General features: G+C 41.2%; 1 protein-coding gene across 2 annotated transcripts in view; it reads right to left on the bottom strand.

Moving 5' to 3' along the window:
* The window catches only part of YARS1 (tyrosyl-tRNA synthetase 1), a 31,208-nt gene that overhangs the window by 6,660 nt on the left and 3,915 nt on the right, over positions 1-20,633 (bottom strand). For both annotated transcript variants that reach the window (XM_006054661.3, XM_025278485.2), the window contains exons 2-8: positions 19,600-19,746; positions 19,297-19,472; positions 12,116-12,245; positions 9,334-9,414; positions 4,055-4,147; positions 2,011-2,146; positions 1,455-1,540 (exon numbers count right to left, since the gene is read on the bottom strand). In XM_006054661.3, coding sequence (XP_006054723.3) covers positions 1,455-1,540; positions 2,011-2,146; positions 4,055-4,147; positions 9,334-9,414; positions 12,116-12,245; positions 19,297-19,472; positions 19,600-19,746 — 849 coding nt within the window. The remainder of the gene's footprint in view (positions 1-1,454; positions 1,541-2,010; positions 2,147-4,054; positions 4,148-9,333; positions 9,415-12,115; positions 12,246-19,296; positions 19,473-19,599; positions 19,747-20,633) is intronic.

Below are 20,633 nucleotides of genomic sequence, written 5' to 3'. Positions count from 1 at the left end.
CCTGAAGGAACCTCAGAACTCAGAGGTCACTAAGTCTTTTCTTCCACTGGATGCTCAAACTCTCATATGACATTGCCTGCAGTGGTCCTCTGGCCTCTGCCTGAACACCTCAGTGACGGGGAATGCAAGGTCAGGCAAGACAGCCCTGTCCATCACCACACAACTGGGGTCATTACAAAGTTCTTCAAGCTTAAGCAAGCCTCCCTGCAGTCTGCATCTGCAGTCCTGGTTCAGCCCTCTGTTGCCACAGGAAGAAACCTCACCCCTAACTCAGGAGAGTCCTTGGGTTTGAGGACAGGTAAACACATCCTTGCATCCCAGTTCAACATGCCTGGTTCTTCCAGCTTGTGCTTTATGACCTGGTTTGCAACCTGTTCCCTATCATGGCATCCTTCCTCTCCCCATCAATACACTCCAGATTGTCAAATGAACATTACAAAATTTATGTTTGTGAGGTTTATTTAACAAAAAACCTCACAAAAAGTCCAACACAACCAAAATGGCCCATGGCAACTGTTAGTGCAGATGAGCACATGTATCTTACCAAAGGTACTCAGAACATCAGAGAACTGAATGATCAACTCCCTGGTCTGGAGTCTACATTTCTGACGATGAGGCCAAGACCTCATGAACATTTCTGACAGCCCTGTCATACTGCCGATTCAGACCATGTTCAGAGCCAGTCAAGACCCCCATTTCATCCACCATATAGTCATTACTCCCTTCCTTTATCATCTGGCCCTGTCTTCCTCTCCCACAGTGGCCTCCTCACCTTGCAGACTCCAGTCAGACTCTAAACCACTTGTGAGTCCCTAGATACCACACTGCTTCCTCTTACCATGTCTCGCACAATGAATTCCCTCACGGGTTTCCTGAACCCCTAATGAGTGAGACAGTGTGTGAACGTTATCCCCTCCACAAAGCTTTCCCTGACAGCCAGTTAGTCACTTCCTCCCGTTCTATTTCTGGACCATGCATACATGGTACAGTAAGCAGTAAATGACATTTATTTACATGTCATCCTCTCCTATGGACTATGAGCTTCATGAAGATTTAATCCTCTTTGTAATGTCAGCCCCTAGCATGGTGCCAAACACATGGGCACCTAGTAGGTCTTCAAACTGTCGAAATGAACAGTATTCTTTCTCTGTTCTTTTATAGTCGTGTCTCTTTTCTGAACCTTGATTTGGTACCTGAAATGCTTCATCTTGTTGGGTTTGGTCCTTCATTCCAGGTTAAGTCCTTTGGAGAGTGATTAAGACACCAACATACTAGCTTTCTGCCATTTGCTAATCTACTCCACGAACCATCTGAATCCTCATCTGAGCCATTAACAAAATATACAGCCTCGGGATCATCCTGACAGAGCCCTATGGCAGAGAGAAACTTGGTGAGGCCACACGGAGGGGTTTGTCAGAACGAGCTCAGTGGGGATTATCCTCCCCTGGTATTACCTCATCAGCAAAGTCCTTTTCCAGGTCCAAGTAAGCTGTGTAGGTTTTATTTCCACCCCATTTTTCATCTCGAAGGATCACAAACTCTGTAAGAAAAACGATCCATGCCAACAAACTCACAGACAATGGCAAGTCAGTATCCCTGGCCCAAACGTGTATTTGTAGTTCCTGCCATATATTTTAAACTTAATTGTACAGTATTTTATTATTTTTTAAACTGGATGAGTGGGAGTGTTGTATACCCAGCTAGCATCCAAGCTCAGGGGAAACAATTGTGTCTTACATCTCTTTTGTATTTCTCTACTCCCCATGCCTGCCCCCTTCGTTTCTACTACTCATGCCCACCCTGACACCCCACTTAGAAGGTACTCTGGTAACAAACACACAGACATCTCAATGATCCCCACTTCAATCACACATTAATGTATGAGAAATCAGAGCAGAGAATCAGAGAAGCCAGTCTCTGGAGGAAGACTGTGACAAGCCACAGGGATGACCCGGCACTGGTTTTGCTATTTCAGCCTAAACTCTGAGAAGAAAACAGGGAGTATCTTACCAGACTTGAGGGGAAAGAGGACATGTCTGATGAAGGCCAGAACGCCGTTGTTCTCCACATTCCCTGGCTCACAGAAGGCCTTCTTCAGTTTTTTCTTTACATCCTCTTTCCGATCAAGCAGATCAATCTTGGACTCCTAGAAGCCAGGGAGGAGAGGAGGACCTCTTGTGGTTGAAAATGAGAATATGCTCAACTCATCTGTATTTTAATTTTTTGGACAAAGATTTAAATATTAAATGACTTTAATAAGAGCAGAATTAATTGGAGTCAAGGACCACTCACTATAATACATAAAAATATTTTAATTTTTCTGTTTTTCCCAGGCCTTGTTTGTAGCATACGGAATCATCGCAAATTTGTATCTGGAGAATAAATGTCCTTGGGACTATATCATAAGTACTTTCGAGTGGCTACCTAGTCTTCACTTGTAGATTTTATGTTGTATTATATTCCTAATTTTTAGTGACAATATAATTTGTTTAGCAGTTTCTAAACTGTCAGATTTGCTCTCATCTTTACAAACTATATACAATGCTACAACGAACCTCTTTGCAGAGGTCCTCTTGCCTTCTCTAGGATTACTTCCTTAAGCTACCAAACACTGCTGGGCCCCAAACTGTTTTCCGACAGGCATACACCACGTGAAACTGCCATCCGCCATGTGTGAGGAGACGTTTCCCGGCAATCACCAACACCAGGTATTATTTAGAGCCTTTGTCCTTTATAGGGTAGTAGGCTTTGTTTCTTATTTTGGAGTGAGCGAGCTCATGCTCATTTGTGTCCAGTGGTTACCAAGCTCAATCAACATAGGACTGGATGTGAATCACCTGGGGTGCTTAAAATAACATAAACTACTGGGCCCCACCCAAAGCTAATAAATCAAAATTTCTTGGGGTTCACCCAGGCATCTGCATTTTTAAAAGTTCTCCATGTGGTTCTGATGCAGTCACGTTTTGGAACTGATGCTGGTGCTATTTCTAGGATGAAGACATGGTAAACACAACCAAATAGGATAATCCAGAAATCAGACTTGAAGAACTAGATGAATGTCCAAAAATGACTTCAATTTGAGTCAACTAGTAGGCTATGAAAGAAAATAAGATTCCTGGGTTGTTCCCCAGAGCCACTTTATCAACGCGCCCAACGCAGGGCGGGGCTGGATTTAATCCCTGGTCAGGGAACTGGATCCCACATGCTGCAACTGAGAGTTCGCAAGCTGTAACAAAGATCAAAGATCCCGTGTGCTGCAACTAAGACCTGGCACTGCCAAATAGATAAATAAATATTAAAAAAAAAAAAAAAAAGAACCTCTAAGGACAGCGCCTTACTCCACACTTACTCTCTCTCTTTTATAAAAGTTCCCTAGGTGATTCTAAAGATCAGCCATGTCTGTGAACCCAGAACCCAAACTTCCATATCTTTGGGTTCTACCAATCCTTCTATTCTGTGCCCTTAGTGATCAGAACAAAAGTGTACCTTCCCCAAGCAGAACTTTTAAATGTTAAGACACCATATTTATCAAAACCATCATATTAAATATCACCGTAAGAATCAAAGTGCTAACTGTTGTCAACAAGGACAGGCAACTCTTCCCAATATTCTGTAATAACTTATGTGGGAAAAAAATCTGAAAAAGAATGGATATATATATAAAACTAAATCACTTTGCTGTATACCTGAAACACAACACTGTGAATCAATTATACTCTAAAATAAATTAAAAACTAAATAAAAAATGTTACTTGGTGAAATGCAACTGTAGCCTTCTCATTAATAAGGCTGAACTCTGTCATAGTTGCATGGCTGAAGAAACTACTTTCTTATTAGTACTTCTTATTAGTAGCAGTAAAACTTAAAATTATAATTGGATCCCATGAGGACTGCTTCAATACTCAAGAACCACTGGAATTAACTGGATAACTTAAGATTTCTTATAGCTTAAATATTTGTGTGTTTTAGTTAGCCAGGTTACTTTTCTTTCTAGTCCTCAATTTCTTCATCTTTTGCTAAAGATTTCTCAATTCAAGTCAGACTCATAACCTACCTCTTCTGAAGAGCTCATTTTGCTGCCAGTTAATCCTGGAACCATAGGATTCATCAGATGGATTCGTTTTGAGTAACCAAGTGCAGGGAGGTACTAAGGAGTTAGAAAGAAACACACAAAAGCAGATGTTATTATAAATTCCTCCTCAGTGCTCCAATCTCATCTAACCTGGCCTGTCACTTAACAGTTTGATGTATGCCTTCCAATCTTTTTTTCTACCGAATATATAACTTTTCAATGGTGATCATAATATGAACAAAGCTTTTTTTCCCTACTGTCTATTAGTATTACATCATGAACCTATTGGACTTACTCTACCCACCATAAACAACTCTATTAGATAGCAACCAGTGTAGGGCTACAAATGGGGAGAGTAGGGAAGCAAGGTGAGCCCATACCCACCTTGGCTTTCTCCTTGAGGGCATTTTTGTTTTCAAACTGAGTGCTGAGAAAAAGAGACCAAGCAGAGAGCAGCAGTCTTGACTAAGCAGAGGAGACAGAGGATGTAAGGAGGCTAAGGATTTGGAAAGGGTTCCAGAGTGAAGGGAGAAGGCAAATGGCACCCCACTCCAGTACTCTTGCCTGGAAAATCCCATGGATGGTAGGCTGCAGTCCATGGGGTTGCTAAGAGTTGGACATGACTGAGCAACTTCATTTTCACTTTTCACTTTCATGCATTGGAGAAGGAAATGGCAACCCACTCCAGTGTTCTTGCCTGGAGAATCCCAGGGATGGAGGAGCCTGGTGGGCTGCCATCTATGGGGTTGCACAGAGTCGGACACGACTGAAGCAACTTAGCAGCAGCAGCCAGAGTGACGAGGCCCTCCAAAAGTCCCAAAGTGCTCCAATGCTTTCTTTTTAAAAATTTATTTATTTATTTATTTTTGACTGTAGTGGGTCTTTGTTGCTGCATGCAGGCCTTCTCTAGTTGCAACAAGTGGGGGCTCCTTTTTGTTGTGATGCAAGGGGTGGCTTCTCTTGCTGTGGAGCACAAGCTTTAGGTACATGGGCTTCGGTAGCTACAGTGCATGGGCTCGGGGGTCGTGGCACACGGACTCAGTTGCTCCATGGCACGTGGAACCTTCCCGGACCAGGGATCAAACCAGTGTCCCTTGCGTTGCAAGACAGATTCTTAACCACCAGACCACCAGGGAAGCCCCTCCATTGCTTTCTTAATTGAATCACAACTGTGCCAGAATTCAGAGAGACATAGGGAAGCCCAGCAGAGAACAGGCTCTGGGAGGTTGGAGACTTGAGCAAATTTTAGGGGCTGTACAGTGCTGGGGAGGCAGAAGTTGAAGTTTAGGTTCAATCAAACCACAGAGGGCTTTGTGAACACCTTGAGGTTTCATTTTAGTTTGAGACCCCAGAAAGACCACATCCTAAGGTAAGGTTTACCTCATAGGAGTAAGAGCAAACTGAAATAGACATATTCTACAAAGCCTAAAATCCACCCTTGACAGGATCAAAGTGATGAGTCAGTAATTTAATAGCCTACAGAAAACACAGCACTGAGAGCAACCATAGCATATTTATGGTGTCCCTGATACAATAAAAAATTATAAGAAATGGGAAGCAGAAAAAAAGTGACTGACAGACAAGAGGAAAGAGTCAATAAAACCAGACACAGAAACAATCCAGATACTAGAACAAGCAGATCAGGATGTCAGAATAACTATAATTGGTGTGTTAAAAGAAATAAAGGAAAAGATGAATGAAATGGATAAAAGATGGAGAAATATAAGAGAGAACTATTTAAAAAAAACACCAAACAAATGGAAGTTCTAAAATGGCACAGTACAATACTGGATGGATTCAACAAAAGACAGGATTAATGAACATGAAGAAAAGTCAACAGATAATATCCAACTAAAACACAGAGGAACAAAAAAGGGGATACAAGTTCAGAGTTAGATCTCTGGATGGAAAACCAATGTCCTGCATGCCCCAGGGCATAACTACTGAGCCCACCTGCCACAACAAAGACCCACATGTTTAAACTAAGACCCAGTGTGCGTGTGTGCGTGCTTAGTCACTTCAGTCATGTTCAACTCTTTGCAACCCTGTGGACTATAGCCTGCCAGGCTCCTCCCTCAGTCCATGGGATTCTCCAGGCAGGAGTACTGAAGTGGGCTGCCACGCACTCCTCCAGGGAAACTTCCTGACCCAGGGATTGAACCTGCGTCTTCTGCATTACAGGCAGATTCTTTACTGCTGAACCACCAGGGAAGCCCATAAGACCCAATACAGCCAAATAAATAAATATTCTTTAAAAACCTACCAAACAAACAAAATAAGACAGTTAAAAACAAAACAAACAAAAAAAACATGTTCTCAGATAAAAAGAAAGCTGTAAGAACTCCTTACTGAGACCTGCACTGCAGACACAAAATACAAAGGAGTCTTCAGGCTGAAGGAAACTGATCTCGGATGGAAGCACAAAACCGAAAGAAGGAATCAACAGTATCAGAAAGGGTGGTTGTTGTTGTTTAGTCGCTAAGTCATATCTGACTTTCAAGATCCCAAGGACTGTAGCCCATCACGCTCCTCTGTTCATGGGACTTCCCAGGCAAGAATACTGAAGAGGGTTGCCATTTCCTTCTCCAGGGGATCTTCCTGACCCAGGGATTGAACCAGTGTCTCCTGCATTAGCAGGTGGGTTCTTTACCTGGCTAAGCCACCAGGGAAGCCCATCAGGAAGGGTAAGTGGTGGTAAATATACATGAAAACTAACTGTTTAGAAAACCATTATAAACAGGTCTTTGGGATTTAAAATATACATAAAACTAAAATATATGACAATAGCACAAAGGGCAGCAGGGCATTAAATAAGGTAAAACTGTTGGGAAGTTCCAACTGTTCCCAACTGCATTGTTGGGAAGTGGTAAAAACATCTAACTATAATGAATTACAAGGACATGTAATCTCTAGGACAGGGCTGGGCAAAACTTTACTGTAAAAGGTCAGATAGTAAATATTTTAGGGTTGCTGGGTGATACATAGTCTCTATTGCTTATCTTTTTTCATTTTTTTTTACAACCCTTAAAAAAAATACAAAAACCATTCTTAGAGCTTCTAAGTCATACAAAAACAGGCCATCAGCTGTATCTCTGTTAGAATAATAAAAGGTTTGATTCAAAAGTAAGCCAACTATACTTCATAAAATATATATTAAGAAAAAAAATAAAGTTGAGAAGAAAAAAATATTCTTAGAGAAAATATATTTGAAAATATATATATACACACACATATATCTATTTTTTACATGGCTGACTTCTAACAATATGCTAATTTATTTTGTATGTGTGTATATATATATATGCATGCTATGCTGTGCTAAGTCGCTTCAGTCGTGTCCAACTCTGTGACTCCATGGCCTGTAGCCTGCCAGACTCATCTGTCCATGGGATTCTCCAGGCAAGAATATTGGAGTGGGCTGCCATGCCCTCCTCCAGGGGACCTTCTATACATATATATAGAATTTCTTTACATGGATAAGACTTCTTGCTGTTTCTATGCTAAGTGCCTTGCATACTTCTTACATGTACTAGTTGCTATAACAGTGCTTTGTTTTGTATTTTGCTACAATTAAAACCCTTTTTTCTTCTTTAAAAAAAAAATTAACAGATAAAATGGAATAGAAAATACTTCAATAATAGTAAAAGCCTTACATTGTAAACATTTCCCCACTTATTAAATATATCCAAAAACCATTAAAAAATGGTATATAGGGACTTCCTTGATGGTCCAGTGGCTGAGACAGTGCACTTCCAATTCAGGAGACCCAGGTTCAATCCCTAGTCAGGGAACTAGACCCTACATGCTGTACTAAGACCCAGTGCAGTCAAATAAATAAATAAATAAAATATTTTTTAAAATGTTATATCCCACTGGAGGGTTTATCTTAACGTATTCAACTAATCCCTTGCCACTGAATACTAATTTATTTCTAAGTTGTGCTGTAAATTGTGGTGTGTGTGCTCAGTCGTGTCTGACTCTTTCCAACCTCATGGACTGTACCCCACCAAGCTCCTCTGTCCATGGAATTGTCCAGGCAAGAATACTAGAGTGGGCTTTAAATTGATAACATGATAAATACTTCCATACAGAACTCAAGCTGCACTTTTATTTTTTTAATTAAAAAATTTTTTACTTTAAAAAATTTTAGGATTCTGGCCACTCAGCATGGCTTGCACGATCTCAGTTCCCCAACCAGGGATTAAACCTGGGCCCCAGCAGTGGAAGTGCCAAATCCTAACCACCAGGGAACTCCCAAGCTACACATTCCCCCCTCTCTCCACTCCAACCAAGTTGCACTTTAAAAATTATTTCCTGAGGACCCATTTGTGTAATTATTATTAGGACAAAGTGTAGAAACACTTTAGAGGCATCAAATCACCCATCAGGAATTTACATTTTCACTGGCAGTATTTTCTCTACTCCCTTGCCAACATGAGGTTTTGAGAAGCTTTCAAAAATACCAACCACTTCTCAAAAGCCCTTTTCAACTTATTCAAGTTATTTCCCAGAAAAGAACTATTAGGGGTTTGTGCTGATTTCCTCTTCTAAACCCTGTTAAACCTCATTTCAGAGACAAGTGGTTTATGTAAGATTCAGAGAAATATGGACCAAATGCTCTGGAAAGAACAGTAGTTCTATCTGGTGGTGCCTTTCCCTGGAAACTGAGCTATTAGGCAAGAAGAAAAACAAAGCAAGGGACGGGGGAAGAATAAAAGAAGAAGAAGAAAATCCAACAGGTCTGAGGGCAGCTTTTTGGTGGCAGCAAGAGTACAGGCTTTTTAGTTAGACAGACCTGAATGCTAGTTCCTGCTCAGTCACTAACTGTGTGATACTGGACATCTTTTTTATTTTCTACACTCAGTTTTCTTATCTGCAAAATAAGGAGAATAATACCTACCATACCATATGATTGCTGGGACTGGCACATTCAAGAAACTCTAATGTGGACTTCTCTGGTGTTCCAGTGGTTAAGAATTTGCCTTCCAATGCGGCAGATGTGCGTTTGATCCCTAATTGGGGAACCAAGATCCCACATGCTGCAGGGCAAATAAGCCTGTGAGATGCAACCACTGAGCCCATGGGCCACAACTGGAGAGCCACGTGCTCTGGAGCTTGCACACTGCAACGAAGATCCCACAAGCTACAACTAAGACCTGACCCAGATAAAACATAAAACAAAATAAAGAGAAACAAAGAAAGAAACTCTAACGTATACCTCTGCAACTCAAAAGAAAAAAGACAAGAAAGAGGACACTAACCTTCTCCGCAAAGGTGAAAATCTTTCTCTGATCAACACCTCCAAACTGGGCATCCACTTTCAAATATTCTTCATCCAAGGCCTGTGGAAAGAAATATACGAGCATAAACTCCTACTGTTATTTCTTCGACATGGGTCTAAGAAATCAGAAACTTTTGAAAACCATTAGAATTTTCAAAAAGTAAACCAGGAAGCAAATAAGCAGCACTCAGTCTTCCTGCTGGCTTCAAGAGCTGGACACACATTTGCTGAGTGCCTGCTGTGAACTCCACTCCATGTGGATACTATAGGGTTAAAAAATAAGAAGAAGAGTCTCTGCTCTCAGGAAGCTCATGATCCTGTAGGGAAGGGAAGGGAAGGAAAAAGACAAAACTATACTCACATTAAAGGCACCCAATTAATGAGGCAGCCTGGGACAAGTGTCAAATAACTGGCATTAAGAAGCAAGTGCTGTGAGAGCTCAGAAAAAAGGGGCAAGACTGAATTAGTAAATAAACAGTTACTATCACTTATTACATGCCAGGCCTAGTGCCAACCCTGTGGACATGAGTCAGACCCAGACCCATACTCTGCCTTCATGAAGTCAATTAACTAGCTGGGGAGAATGCTGGGAGCCACCACGGGAGATCCCACCCATGACAAAGGTCATGTGGAGAAGATCTGACAGGCAAAGGCGGATCAGGACTCAAGGGATTCCCTGGACCCGCTAGAGCATCTACCCTGAAACCAAAATCTGTCTGTCTACTGTTTACTAAGTAATTATGCCTTTCAACCACTCTTCTGATATTAGCAGGGGGCTATCCCCGACCACCTTTCTCTGGAGAAAATCAACTTAGGGCTCTAAGTTGATAAGTCTCCTGGACATGAAAGGAATATTTCTATTCTAACCCCTCTGTTGGCATTCTAGCTTGCTTGACAGGTTTTGCCTTACTTTTACAACTAACGCACATGATCGTTCACAACTTCCCAACCATGAAAGGCACGGGAAGGCTAAACATTCTAAAAGTCCTAATGGGCATAGCGTCCTTTAAGGGGTGAAAAATTATTAGAATAATACTAGTAAAGGGCTTCATTATTGGGCCAATGCTTGCTGCCAAGTTCCCATATCCCTTATCTATTGTGTACCTGAGAGTGCATTAGTTAATGTAGTTGTAATGTAAGAGAAACAAGTAGTAGCCTTGGTATTAACCACATCAGACCTTTGAGCTAATAAGTTCTTTCTTTGTTGTGACTCACTGCACCTTTGCTCCGTGAGAATGTAACTCTGTTTAGTACTTTCTGAGGCTGACAAAGATTAGAAATATAAAGAAAAAACACTTCAAGGGAAAACAAGTTTTCTGATTGATCAACCTTTATCAAAAAAGGGTCATAAAATGTCAACAGGCCTCCAGGCCAGAAGATAATGTACATAGCATAAGACCCTTGTTTATGGAAAGGCATACAGAAAAAAACCCTGGTTTCGATAAGGGCAAAACTGCTGGAGTATTTGGGCTGTCTCTGCCTGACCTTGCATCTTTCATTTCCATCTATGTATAAGTTAGGGTATAAAAGCTCCTTTTGAAAATAAAGTTACGGGCCTCGCTCATCGAAGCTTGGCCTCCCTGTGTCATTCATTCACTGACGCCGTCCATCCTGAGGGTACCCTTGGATCCTGCTGGGGCTGGACCCCGGCAGGAGAAAGACACATAAACAGGTCATTTCAATACAGCATGACAAGGGCTAACTTACATGTTCATTTAAGGAACATGCTAACACAAAGAAATGATTATCTCTATCTGTTCAGCCTGGTGGTGGTGAAGGCTTCCTAGAATCAGACTGTGGGCTGAGATTGGTTCTGATGAACATATAGATGTTTTTCACCAAAGAGAGGAAACAGAATGTGAGAAGGCACAGAGGTGTGAAATATTTAAGGAAACTATGACTGAGTCAGTCTGAAAAAGCATAAACTCCAAGGGATGTGGGAAGTGGTGAGTGATGAGGTTAGAAAAGTTGGTCAGGACACTGAACGTCATGTGAGGCTACCAAGCATCATCCTGGCCACTGAATGATTTTTAAGGAGGGAAGAACCACAATTCATGTACTGCAGAAAATCACACCAGTGAGACGGCAGAGTGCAGAGTTGTGGCCTGAGGGCTAGAGACAAAGACAACAGCTAGAAAGCTGCTCTGAGTGTCCAGGTAAGAAATAACAACGAACGAAGTTGGTGAGGGGGCTTCCCTTGTGGGGAAGAATATTGAATATAGTTCCCTGGGCTATAGAGTAGGACCTTGTTTATTTTATATACAGTAGTTTGTATGACTTGATATCAAACATTAGAGAAATATACAAGGGAAGAGAAAAGTATCGACATTTTCATCCCATCTTCCTGAGCTAATAACCAGTATCAATAGCTTGGTTTGAATTTTTCCATGCTTTCTCCACGCTCATACAAAAATGCACACACATGAAATATGATGTGTTTGTTTTGCTTAATGGAAAATAGGATCATGCCTAAAATTTATTTTCACTCATCACTCTAAAATTAATGTTCTTCAATTAAGGGATCATGGTTACTGTAAGAAGCTATGTGAGATGAGAAGCATTTTAAAGGACAGAGAGGTAGGGGAAGAAGTCAAAGAGTGGTCCAGAAGTCTGGGGGAGGGGCCGTCGGGGGAAGGAAGGCCTCTGGCAAGGTGAAGGAACGGCCAGGACATTGGTCTAACTGGGGCTGAGAGAGAGGTTTGTGACTAGTAGTTAGAATCAGAGCAGAAAAGGTCATAGGTGACTCCATCCCTCCCACATACCTGCAACCCCGGGTACAGCAGGCCACTCAGCAGAGGGTGCTCCACCTGCTTTACCACCTCAGCTCCAGCTTTTTTGGCATCGTGCTGTGTGACCACAGAAGAGAGGCGGTAGACATCCAGTGTGTACTCTCTGAGAGGAGACAAGAGGAGACAGCTCTAAGATGGGGCCCAGGTCTCAATGCAACCCTAAAAGTGTGTTGTTAATTCACTCTCCTGATCTTAAGACATTCAGAAAGGATCAGTTCAGTTCAGTCGCTCAGCTGTGACTCTTTGCGACCCTGTGGACTGCAGCATGCCAGGCTTCCCTGTCCTTCAACAACTCCCGGAGCTTGCTCAAACTCAAGTCCATTGAGTCGGTGATGCCATCCGACCATCTCTGTCTGCTAGTTTCTAAATGTAAACAGTCCATCCTCTCCTGAAAATACGACTTAATTTTTATATTTTTCCTTTTTAAAAATGGATTTAAATTAATCTTTAATCTTTCTCTTTGCTTAACTCCTAAAATAGGGCTTCTCCGCCAGTCCCCTCTATTCTCTTCTTCTGGATGCCTATTAAATAAACACCAGAATTTCTCAGTCTATCGTCATGTCTTTTTTTTTTTTAACTTAAATACATGTAAGGAATAATGAACAATGTTATGACTAGACTGCCCATCACTCAGTTTAAGAAAAGGGACCTAGGGAATTCCTTGGTGGCCCAGTGGTTAAGACTCCACACTTCCACTGCAGAGGGTTTGGGTTTGATCCCTGGTTGAGGAACTTAAATCCCGCATGTATAGTCAAAAAAAAAAAAAAGACTTAATTACTTCTAAGGCTCCTGTGCATTCCTCCACAATCCTACTTCTTCCTTTTCCAGAGTAACCATTAGCCTGAACTTTTGTATTTCTGTCCTGTTTTATAGTATGTTTATATCTCTAAACAATGTGCTATAAATATTCTTATATATGTATCTTGGTACATATGTGCAAGTTCCCTTATATATGCTTAGGAGTAGAATTTCTGTGTGATAAGTGATCTGCATCTTGAACTTCAGTTCAAGATAATGTCAAACTAGTTTCCAAAGTGGCTTTTAATCAATTTTATTACTTAATATTCTCATTATTTAAAGTTTTGCCATTAAAATATTATTCATTTATATTAAAAAATTACTTATTTCTGGCTGCACTGGGTCTTCGTTGCTGCTTGTGGGCTTTCTCTAGTGGAGCGCGGGCTGCTCACTGCAGTGGCTTTTCTTGTTGCAGCTTGAGGGCTCTAGGGTGCTTGGGTTTCAGTACTCGTGGCTCAAGGGCCCTAGAGTGTGCAGGCTCAGTAGTTATGGTGCATAGGCTTAGATACCCCGAGCCATGTGGAATCTTCTCGGACGAGGGATCAAGCTCACGTCCCTTGCATTGGCAGCTAGACATGTAACCACTGGAGTACAAGGGAAGCCCAATTTTTGACAACTGGTTTTGCAGTTTTTGACATATAATACTCCTTTGCCACTTATATTGTTATAAATATCTTCTCTTAGTGGGTGGCTTGTCTTTTTATCTTACTTCTGATGTAGTGAAGGTTTCGATTGTAGTAAAGGTGAATCCATTAATCTTTTCCTGTGATTTGTATTTTGGTATGTCTTGTTTAATTCTCCCTAACCCACAATCATAGGACAGTCTTATTATATATATTGTCTTTTAAACGTTTTATAGTTTGGCCTTAACAGTTAAATCCTTAATCCACTTGGAATGAAGGTATCATTTTTCCCCCCAATATGGATAGCTAAATATCTCTGCATCATTTTTTTCTTAAAAAGTTTATTCTTGCTCTGCTGACCTGTACTGCCAGCTCTGTCACATATCAAGTTTCGATATTTGTAAGGATCTATTTCTCAACTCTGCTTCAGTTGTTTATGTTTATTCTGTTCCAGTTGTTTATCCTATCTCCATGCTATATAAATGACAAAGGACCTGGCATCTAGAAAACTTTATTAAAAAAAGTGAAAAAAAAATGGGCCAAGACACTTGCATAGACACTTGATTGACAGAAAAGGAAATACAAATGGCAAGCAAAAACTTGAAAATAATTCTTTTCAATAAATATTTTCAGGTATTTTGCCTTTACACTTGAATGGTGGTTTGTGTAGGTACAGATTTTTAGGTTGGAAATTCCTTTCCCTCAGAATTTTAATGGCTCTGTTTCATCCCCTTTTAGTTTTCAGTGTCCCTTTGGAGAAGTGCAGAACCATTATGATTGCTATTATTTTGTATGTGACTTTTGTCCCTTTGGAAATTTGCATATACTTTTTTGTTCCCAGTGCTTTAAAATTTCAAAATAATGCACTTCAGTGTAGGTTTATTTTCATTCATTGTATTAGGCACTCAATGAGCCCTTTCAGTCTGGAAATTCATGTCCTTTAATTGTCCTTACATCGTTTCATCGATGACTTCCTTCCCTCTGAGTCTGTTTTTCATTTTTCTGGAACACTTACTACTCAAATATTGTGCCTCTTGGCCTAGTACTCTAGTTTTACCTTTTCCTTTTTTCCCACTGTGGTCTGTGAGGCCACGAAAACTACAATTCAAGTACATACAATTCAAGGAGTTTCCTCAAGGCACGTGTAGTCTTCAGTGTTCCTCTTATCATCTTTTATAGATTTTAAGACATATTTATTTAAACATTTAGCATCTCTGAAACCTAGATGACTATTAAAAATTTAGGTACATTAGATTAATCAGCAGCATTTAAAAAAACATCTTAGATTAACTGAAATACAAACCTCTTTGTGCTCCCACCTTCACTTGGTTACCGGCCACTGAGTATTCTTGACCAATTTGTCAATCGATTTATTTGAACACTTGTGTTCGTTGCTCAGCCGTGTCTGACTCTTTGTAACCCCATGGACTGACTGAATTCCGGAGTTGGGGCTTCCCAGGTGGGGCTAGTGGTAAAGAACCTGCCTGCTAAAGCAGGAGACCTGGGTTCGATCCCTGGGTTGGGAAGATCCCCTGGAGAAGGAAATGGCAACCCGCTCCAGTACTCTTGCCTGGAGAATCCCATGGATGGAGGAGCCTGGCAGGTTACAGTCCATGGGGCTGCAAACAGTCGAACATGACTGAAGTGACTTTGCACACACACATGCATGCATGCCTATTGTTACCAGATTAAACTGTGATTTAAAAAAAAGGATACTGGGTAGCCATTCCCTTTTCCAGGGGATCTTCCCAACCCAGGGATTGAATCCGGGTCTCCTGCCTTGCAGGCAAATTCTTTACTGTCTGAGCCACTAGGGAAGCCCATATTTGAGCATTTAGAAGGCTTAAAAAATATCTTATCCAGCATTTAAAAAAACACTTTTCAGCCGGAAGGTTGATCAGAGTACCTAGTCTGTCAGATTGCTGGAAACAGAAGTTCTTATCCATAACTTAATCATGCTTAAAGCTTTTTTGTCCATCTCTGAGCTGCATTCTAGGTGAATTTTCTAGTACAGGCAGACCTCATTTTACTGCACTTCACTTTATTGTGCCTCAGATACTGTATCTGTTAAAAGTTGAAGGGTTTCTTCTGTGGCAACTTTTCTGCGCATGAAGCAAGTCTATTGGTGCCATTTTTCCAACAGTGTTTGTTCCTTTCATGTCTGTGTCACATTTTGGTTAACTCTTGCAATATTTCAAACTTCTTCACTATTGTCATACGTGATCTTTCATGTTACAAGCATACCTTGGGGATACTGTGGGTTCAGCTCCAGATGACCACAAGGAAATGAATATTGCAATAAAGTAAGTCATATAAAGTTTTGGTTCCCTAGTGCATATTTAAGTTATATTTATACTATGCTGCATTCTATTAAGTGTGCAATAGCATTATGCCTAAAAACTGTACATACCTGAAAAATAAAATGTATATGCCTTAGTAAATACATGCTAAAAAATGCTATCCATCATCTGAGCCTTCATCAAACTATAATTTTTTTGCAATAGTAACATCAATAGGGGTTTTGTTAACTTCAGACTTCATGAGGTTTAAGAGAAAAGGAGCCATAACATTAAAGTGCAAGGTGAAGAAGCAGGTGCTGATACAGAAGCTGCAGCAAGTCATCTAGAAGATCTAGATAAGAAAATTATCGAAGGTGGCTCCATCAAACAACAGGTTTTCAGTGTAGACAAAACACCTTATATTGGAGGAAGATGCCATCTAGGACTTCCATAGCTAGAGAAAAGTCAGTGCCAGACTACAAAGCTTCAAGGACAGGGCGACTGTCTTGTTAGGGGGAATACAGCTAACAACTTTACGTTGAAGCTAATGCTCATTCATCATTTCAAAAATCCAAGGCCCTTAAGAATTATGTTAAATCTATTTTGCCTGACCTCTATAAATGGAACAAAACCTGAAAGCACATCTGTTTACAACATGGTTTACTGAATATTTTAAGCCCATACCATCCTTATGGCAGAAAGCGAAGAAGAACTAAAGAGCTTCTTGATGAAGGTGAAAGAGGAGAGTGGAAAAGCTGGCTTAAAACTCAACATTCAAAAAACCAAGATCATGGCATCCAGTCCCACCATTTCATGGCAAATGGGGAAACAATGACGGACTTTATTCTCTTGGGCTCCAAATGCAGATGGTGACTGCAGCCATGAAATTAAAAGACGCTTGCTCCTTGGAAGAAAAGCTATGGCAAACCTAGGCAGCATATTAAAAAGCACAGACATTATTTTGTAGATAAAGGTCTGCATGATCAAAGCCATGGTTTTTCCAATAGTCATGTATGGATGTGAGAGTTGGACCATAAAGAAGGCTGAGCTCTGAAGAATTGAGCCTTTTGAACTGTGGTGTTGGAGAAGACTCTTGAGAGTCCCTTGGACTGCAAGGAGATCGAACCAGTCAAGCCTAAAGGAAATCAGTCCTGAATACTCACTGGAAGGACTGATGCTGAAGCTGAAGCTCCATTCTTTGGCCACCTGATGTGAAGAACTGACTCACTGGAAAAGACCCTGACACTACGAGAGACTGAGGCAGGAGAAGGGGACGACAGAAGACGAGATGGTTGGATGGTAGGATGGTGTCACCAATTCAATGGACATGAGTTTGAGCGAGCTCTGGGAGATGGTGAAGGACAGGGAAGCCTGGCATGCTGCAGTCCGTGGGGTCACAAAGAGTGGGACACAACTGAGCAACTGAACAACAAAAACTCAGAAAAAGATTCTTTTCAAAACATTACTGCTCATTGACAATGCATCTGGTCATCCAAGAGCTCTGATGGAGGTGTACAATGAGATCGGCATTATTTTCATGCCTGCTAACACAATATCCATTCTGCAGCCTGTGGCTCAAACAGTAATTTCAACATTAAAGTCTCATAATTTTAGAAATGCAACAAAATTTGTCATTCGTGGGAAGTGGGCAAAATATCAACATTACAAGGATTTGGAAGAAATTGCTTCCAATTTTCACAGGTGGAAGTAAAGGGTTCAAAACTTCAGTGAAGGAAGTAACTGTAGATATAATGGAAAGAGCAAGAGAACTAGAATTAGAAGTGGAACCCAAACTGCTGCAATCTCATGATAAAACTTAAATGGATGAGAAGCTGCTTCTTATGGATGAGCAGAGAAAGTGGATTCTTGAGATAGAAACTACTCCTGGTGGAGATGCAATGGAGACTGTTGAAAAGACAACCAAAGATTTAGAATATTGTATCAACTTAGTTGATGAAGCAGTGGCAGGGTTTGAGAGGACTAATTGCGACTTTGAAAGAAGTTCTGCTGTGGGTAAAATGCTACCACAAGGCATCACAAATTACAGAGAAATTGTTTGTGAAAGAGTTAATTGATGTGACAAACTCCATTGTTGTCTTAAGAAACTGCCCACAGGCATCCCAACCTTTGGCAACCACCACCCTGATCGGTTGCCAGCCATCAACACTGAGGAGAGACCCTCCACCAGCTAAAAAATTATGACTCACCAAGGGCTCAGATGACGGTTAGCATTTTTTAACAACACAGTATTTTTAAATTAAGGCACACACACTGCTTTTTTAGACATAATGCTATTGCACACTTAACAGACTATAGTACTGCATAAACATAACTTTTATTTATTTATTATTTTTGTCCACACGCAGTTGCAGCATGCAGAACTTCCCTGACCAGGGATTGAACCCATGCCCCCTGTAGTGGAAGCAGGGAGTATTAACCACTGGACCACCAGGGAAGTCCAACACATATTTTCACATATTTTTATATGCACTAGGAAATCAAAATATTCATGCGACTCACTTTATTGTGACATTCCCTTTACTGAGGTGGTCTAGAACCAAACCTGCAATATCTCTGAGGTATACGCTTTATTTAAAACTCTACATGTCCAACAGTGGGGAATATAAAGAAAATTACGTTAGATGAAATAAAAATCAACTTGTAAGCAAGAGATCTGAGTTCACATCATGGCCCTTACACTTACTAGCTGCATGAACTTGGGAAAGTTAAATCTGAATCCCTTTCCGTATCTGTGAAATAGGATAGAACAATGCTTACCTTTTAAAAAGTTGGTCTAAGGGTTTAAATGTAAAAGCGACCATTATAGAGATACATGGCTTATTTGAAAGATTAAAAAAATAATGTGGAGACTATGAGGCAGTGGGCAGGGAGGATTACTTAGGAAACTGGAAGCTAAAAAATTAGGGCACAGGGACTTTCCTGGCGGTCCAGTGGCTGAGACTCCGTAATCCCAATGGAGGGACCTGGGTTCGATTTCTGATCGGGGAACTAAATCTGGCATGCCACAACTAAAGATCCTGCATGCTGCAACTAAGACCTGGCAGAGCCTAATAAATACTTTTTTAAAAATTAGAGCAAAAAATTATATGAATGCTGATGTTACAAATATGATTTTTTTTTTTCACATTTCTTTTATTTCTATTTGCTGAGTCCGGAAGGAGAAAGGGAGGCTGCCACTTTCCCATATGCTGTGAGGTCTACAAGGCCAAAGACTTTGTTGTGGTGACTTTTATATTCCCAGCAAATAGTATGGTACCTAGGCATTTACTAGTCAGTAGATTTTTGATAGATGAATTAAAAGGACAAAGTGTATACAATTTTTAATGGTTCTTAACAAGGAGAGCCCAGCACCTTCGAATCCAAATTTAGAGTGCCTTGACTCCCTAGGTGGTAACTAGAAGCACCAGACCCGCGAGGAGGGTGGAGCACTTACTTGCTGAGCTGGTAATCAGTGCCTTTGATGAACCTGAGCTTCTCCAAGGGCACCCCAATGCTCTCCAGCATTGCCTTGATCACATTCTCATAATAGCTGGTTCGAAGTTCTAGAAGCTCCCACGGAGCCTTCATGTTATCCAGGTATGCGTGCAGGTCCGCAAACAGAATTGTTACCTGGACAGAAAAGATAAAAGGGGTCACCAAAATGTGAATTTATTCAAGCACCTCCAAACAAGGGTGTAAGTCTCTCTTTTGGCCGTTGCTCAAGGGCAACTGCTCGGTTTATAATATTAGTTCTTACCTCACATCCTGCTTTCAGGAAGTCTGCGATCTTAGACATGGGCACAAAGTAAGCCACATGTGGCTTGCCTGTAGTTGCTGTCCCCCAGTAAACTTTAAGTTCCCGCTCCTTCAGTATCTCCTTCAGCTTCTCTTCCCCAAGAACCTCCTGTAGTGGAAGCAGAAGAGCTGCTTTAATGGCACTGTCCCACCTCACTCAACCAATAACCTCAGATATGCAGATTATACCACCCTAACGGCAGAAGGTAAAGAGGAACTAAAGAACCTCTTGATGAAGGTGAAAGAAGAGTGAAAAAGTTGGCTTAAAACTCAACATTCAAAAAATGAAGATCATGGCATCCAGTCCCACTGCTGCTGCTGCTGCTAAGTCGCTTCAGTTGTCCGGTCCCACTACTTCAAGACAAATAGATGGGGGGAGAAAATGGAAACAGTGACAGACTTTGTTTCCTTGGGCTCCGAAATCACTGCAGTGACTGCAGCCATGAAATTAAAAGATGCTCCTTGGAAGAAAAGCTATGACAAACCTAGACTGCGTATTAAAAAGCAGAGACATCACTTTGCTGACATAGTCAAGGCTATGGCTTTTCCAGCAGTCATATACAAACATGAGAGTCAGACCATAAAGAAGGCTGAGTGCCGAAGAATTGAGGCTTTCAAACTGTGGTGCTAAAGACTCTTCAGAGTCCCTTGTACAGCAATGAGATCCAGTCAATCCTAAAGGAAATCAATCCTGAGTATTCATTGGAAGGACTGATACTGAAACTCCAATCAATCCTTTGCCCCCTGATTCGAAGAGCCAATTCCTGGAAAAGACCCTGATGCTAGGAAAGATTGAGGGCAGGAGGAGAAGCGGGCGACAGAGGAGGAGATAGTTGGACGGCATCACCGACTCAAAGGACATGACTTTGAGCAAATTCTGGGAGACAGTGAAGACAGGGAAGCCTGGCATGCTGCAGTCTATGGGGTCCCAAAGAGTCAGACACAACTGAGTAACTGAACACCACCACCTGCTCATCCTTTATCGTGACAAGGAAA

This window comes from Bubalus bubalis, chromosome 2 (assembly GCF_019923935.1).
Source record: "Bubalus bubalis isolate 160015118507 breed Murrah chromosome 2, NDDB_SH_1, whole genome shotgun sequence".
Classification (NCBI taxonomy): Eukaryota; Metazoa; Chordata; class Mammalia; order Artiodactyla; family Bovidae; genus Bubalus; species Bubalus bubalis.
This window is presented reverse-complemented; position numbering and strand designations above follow the sequence as displayed.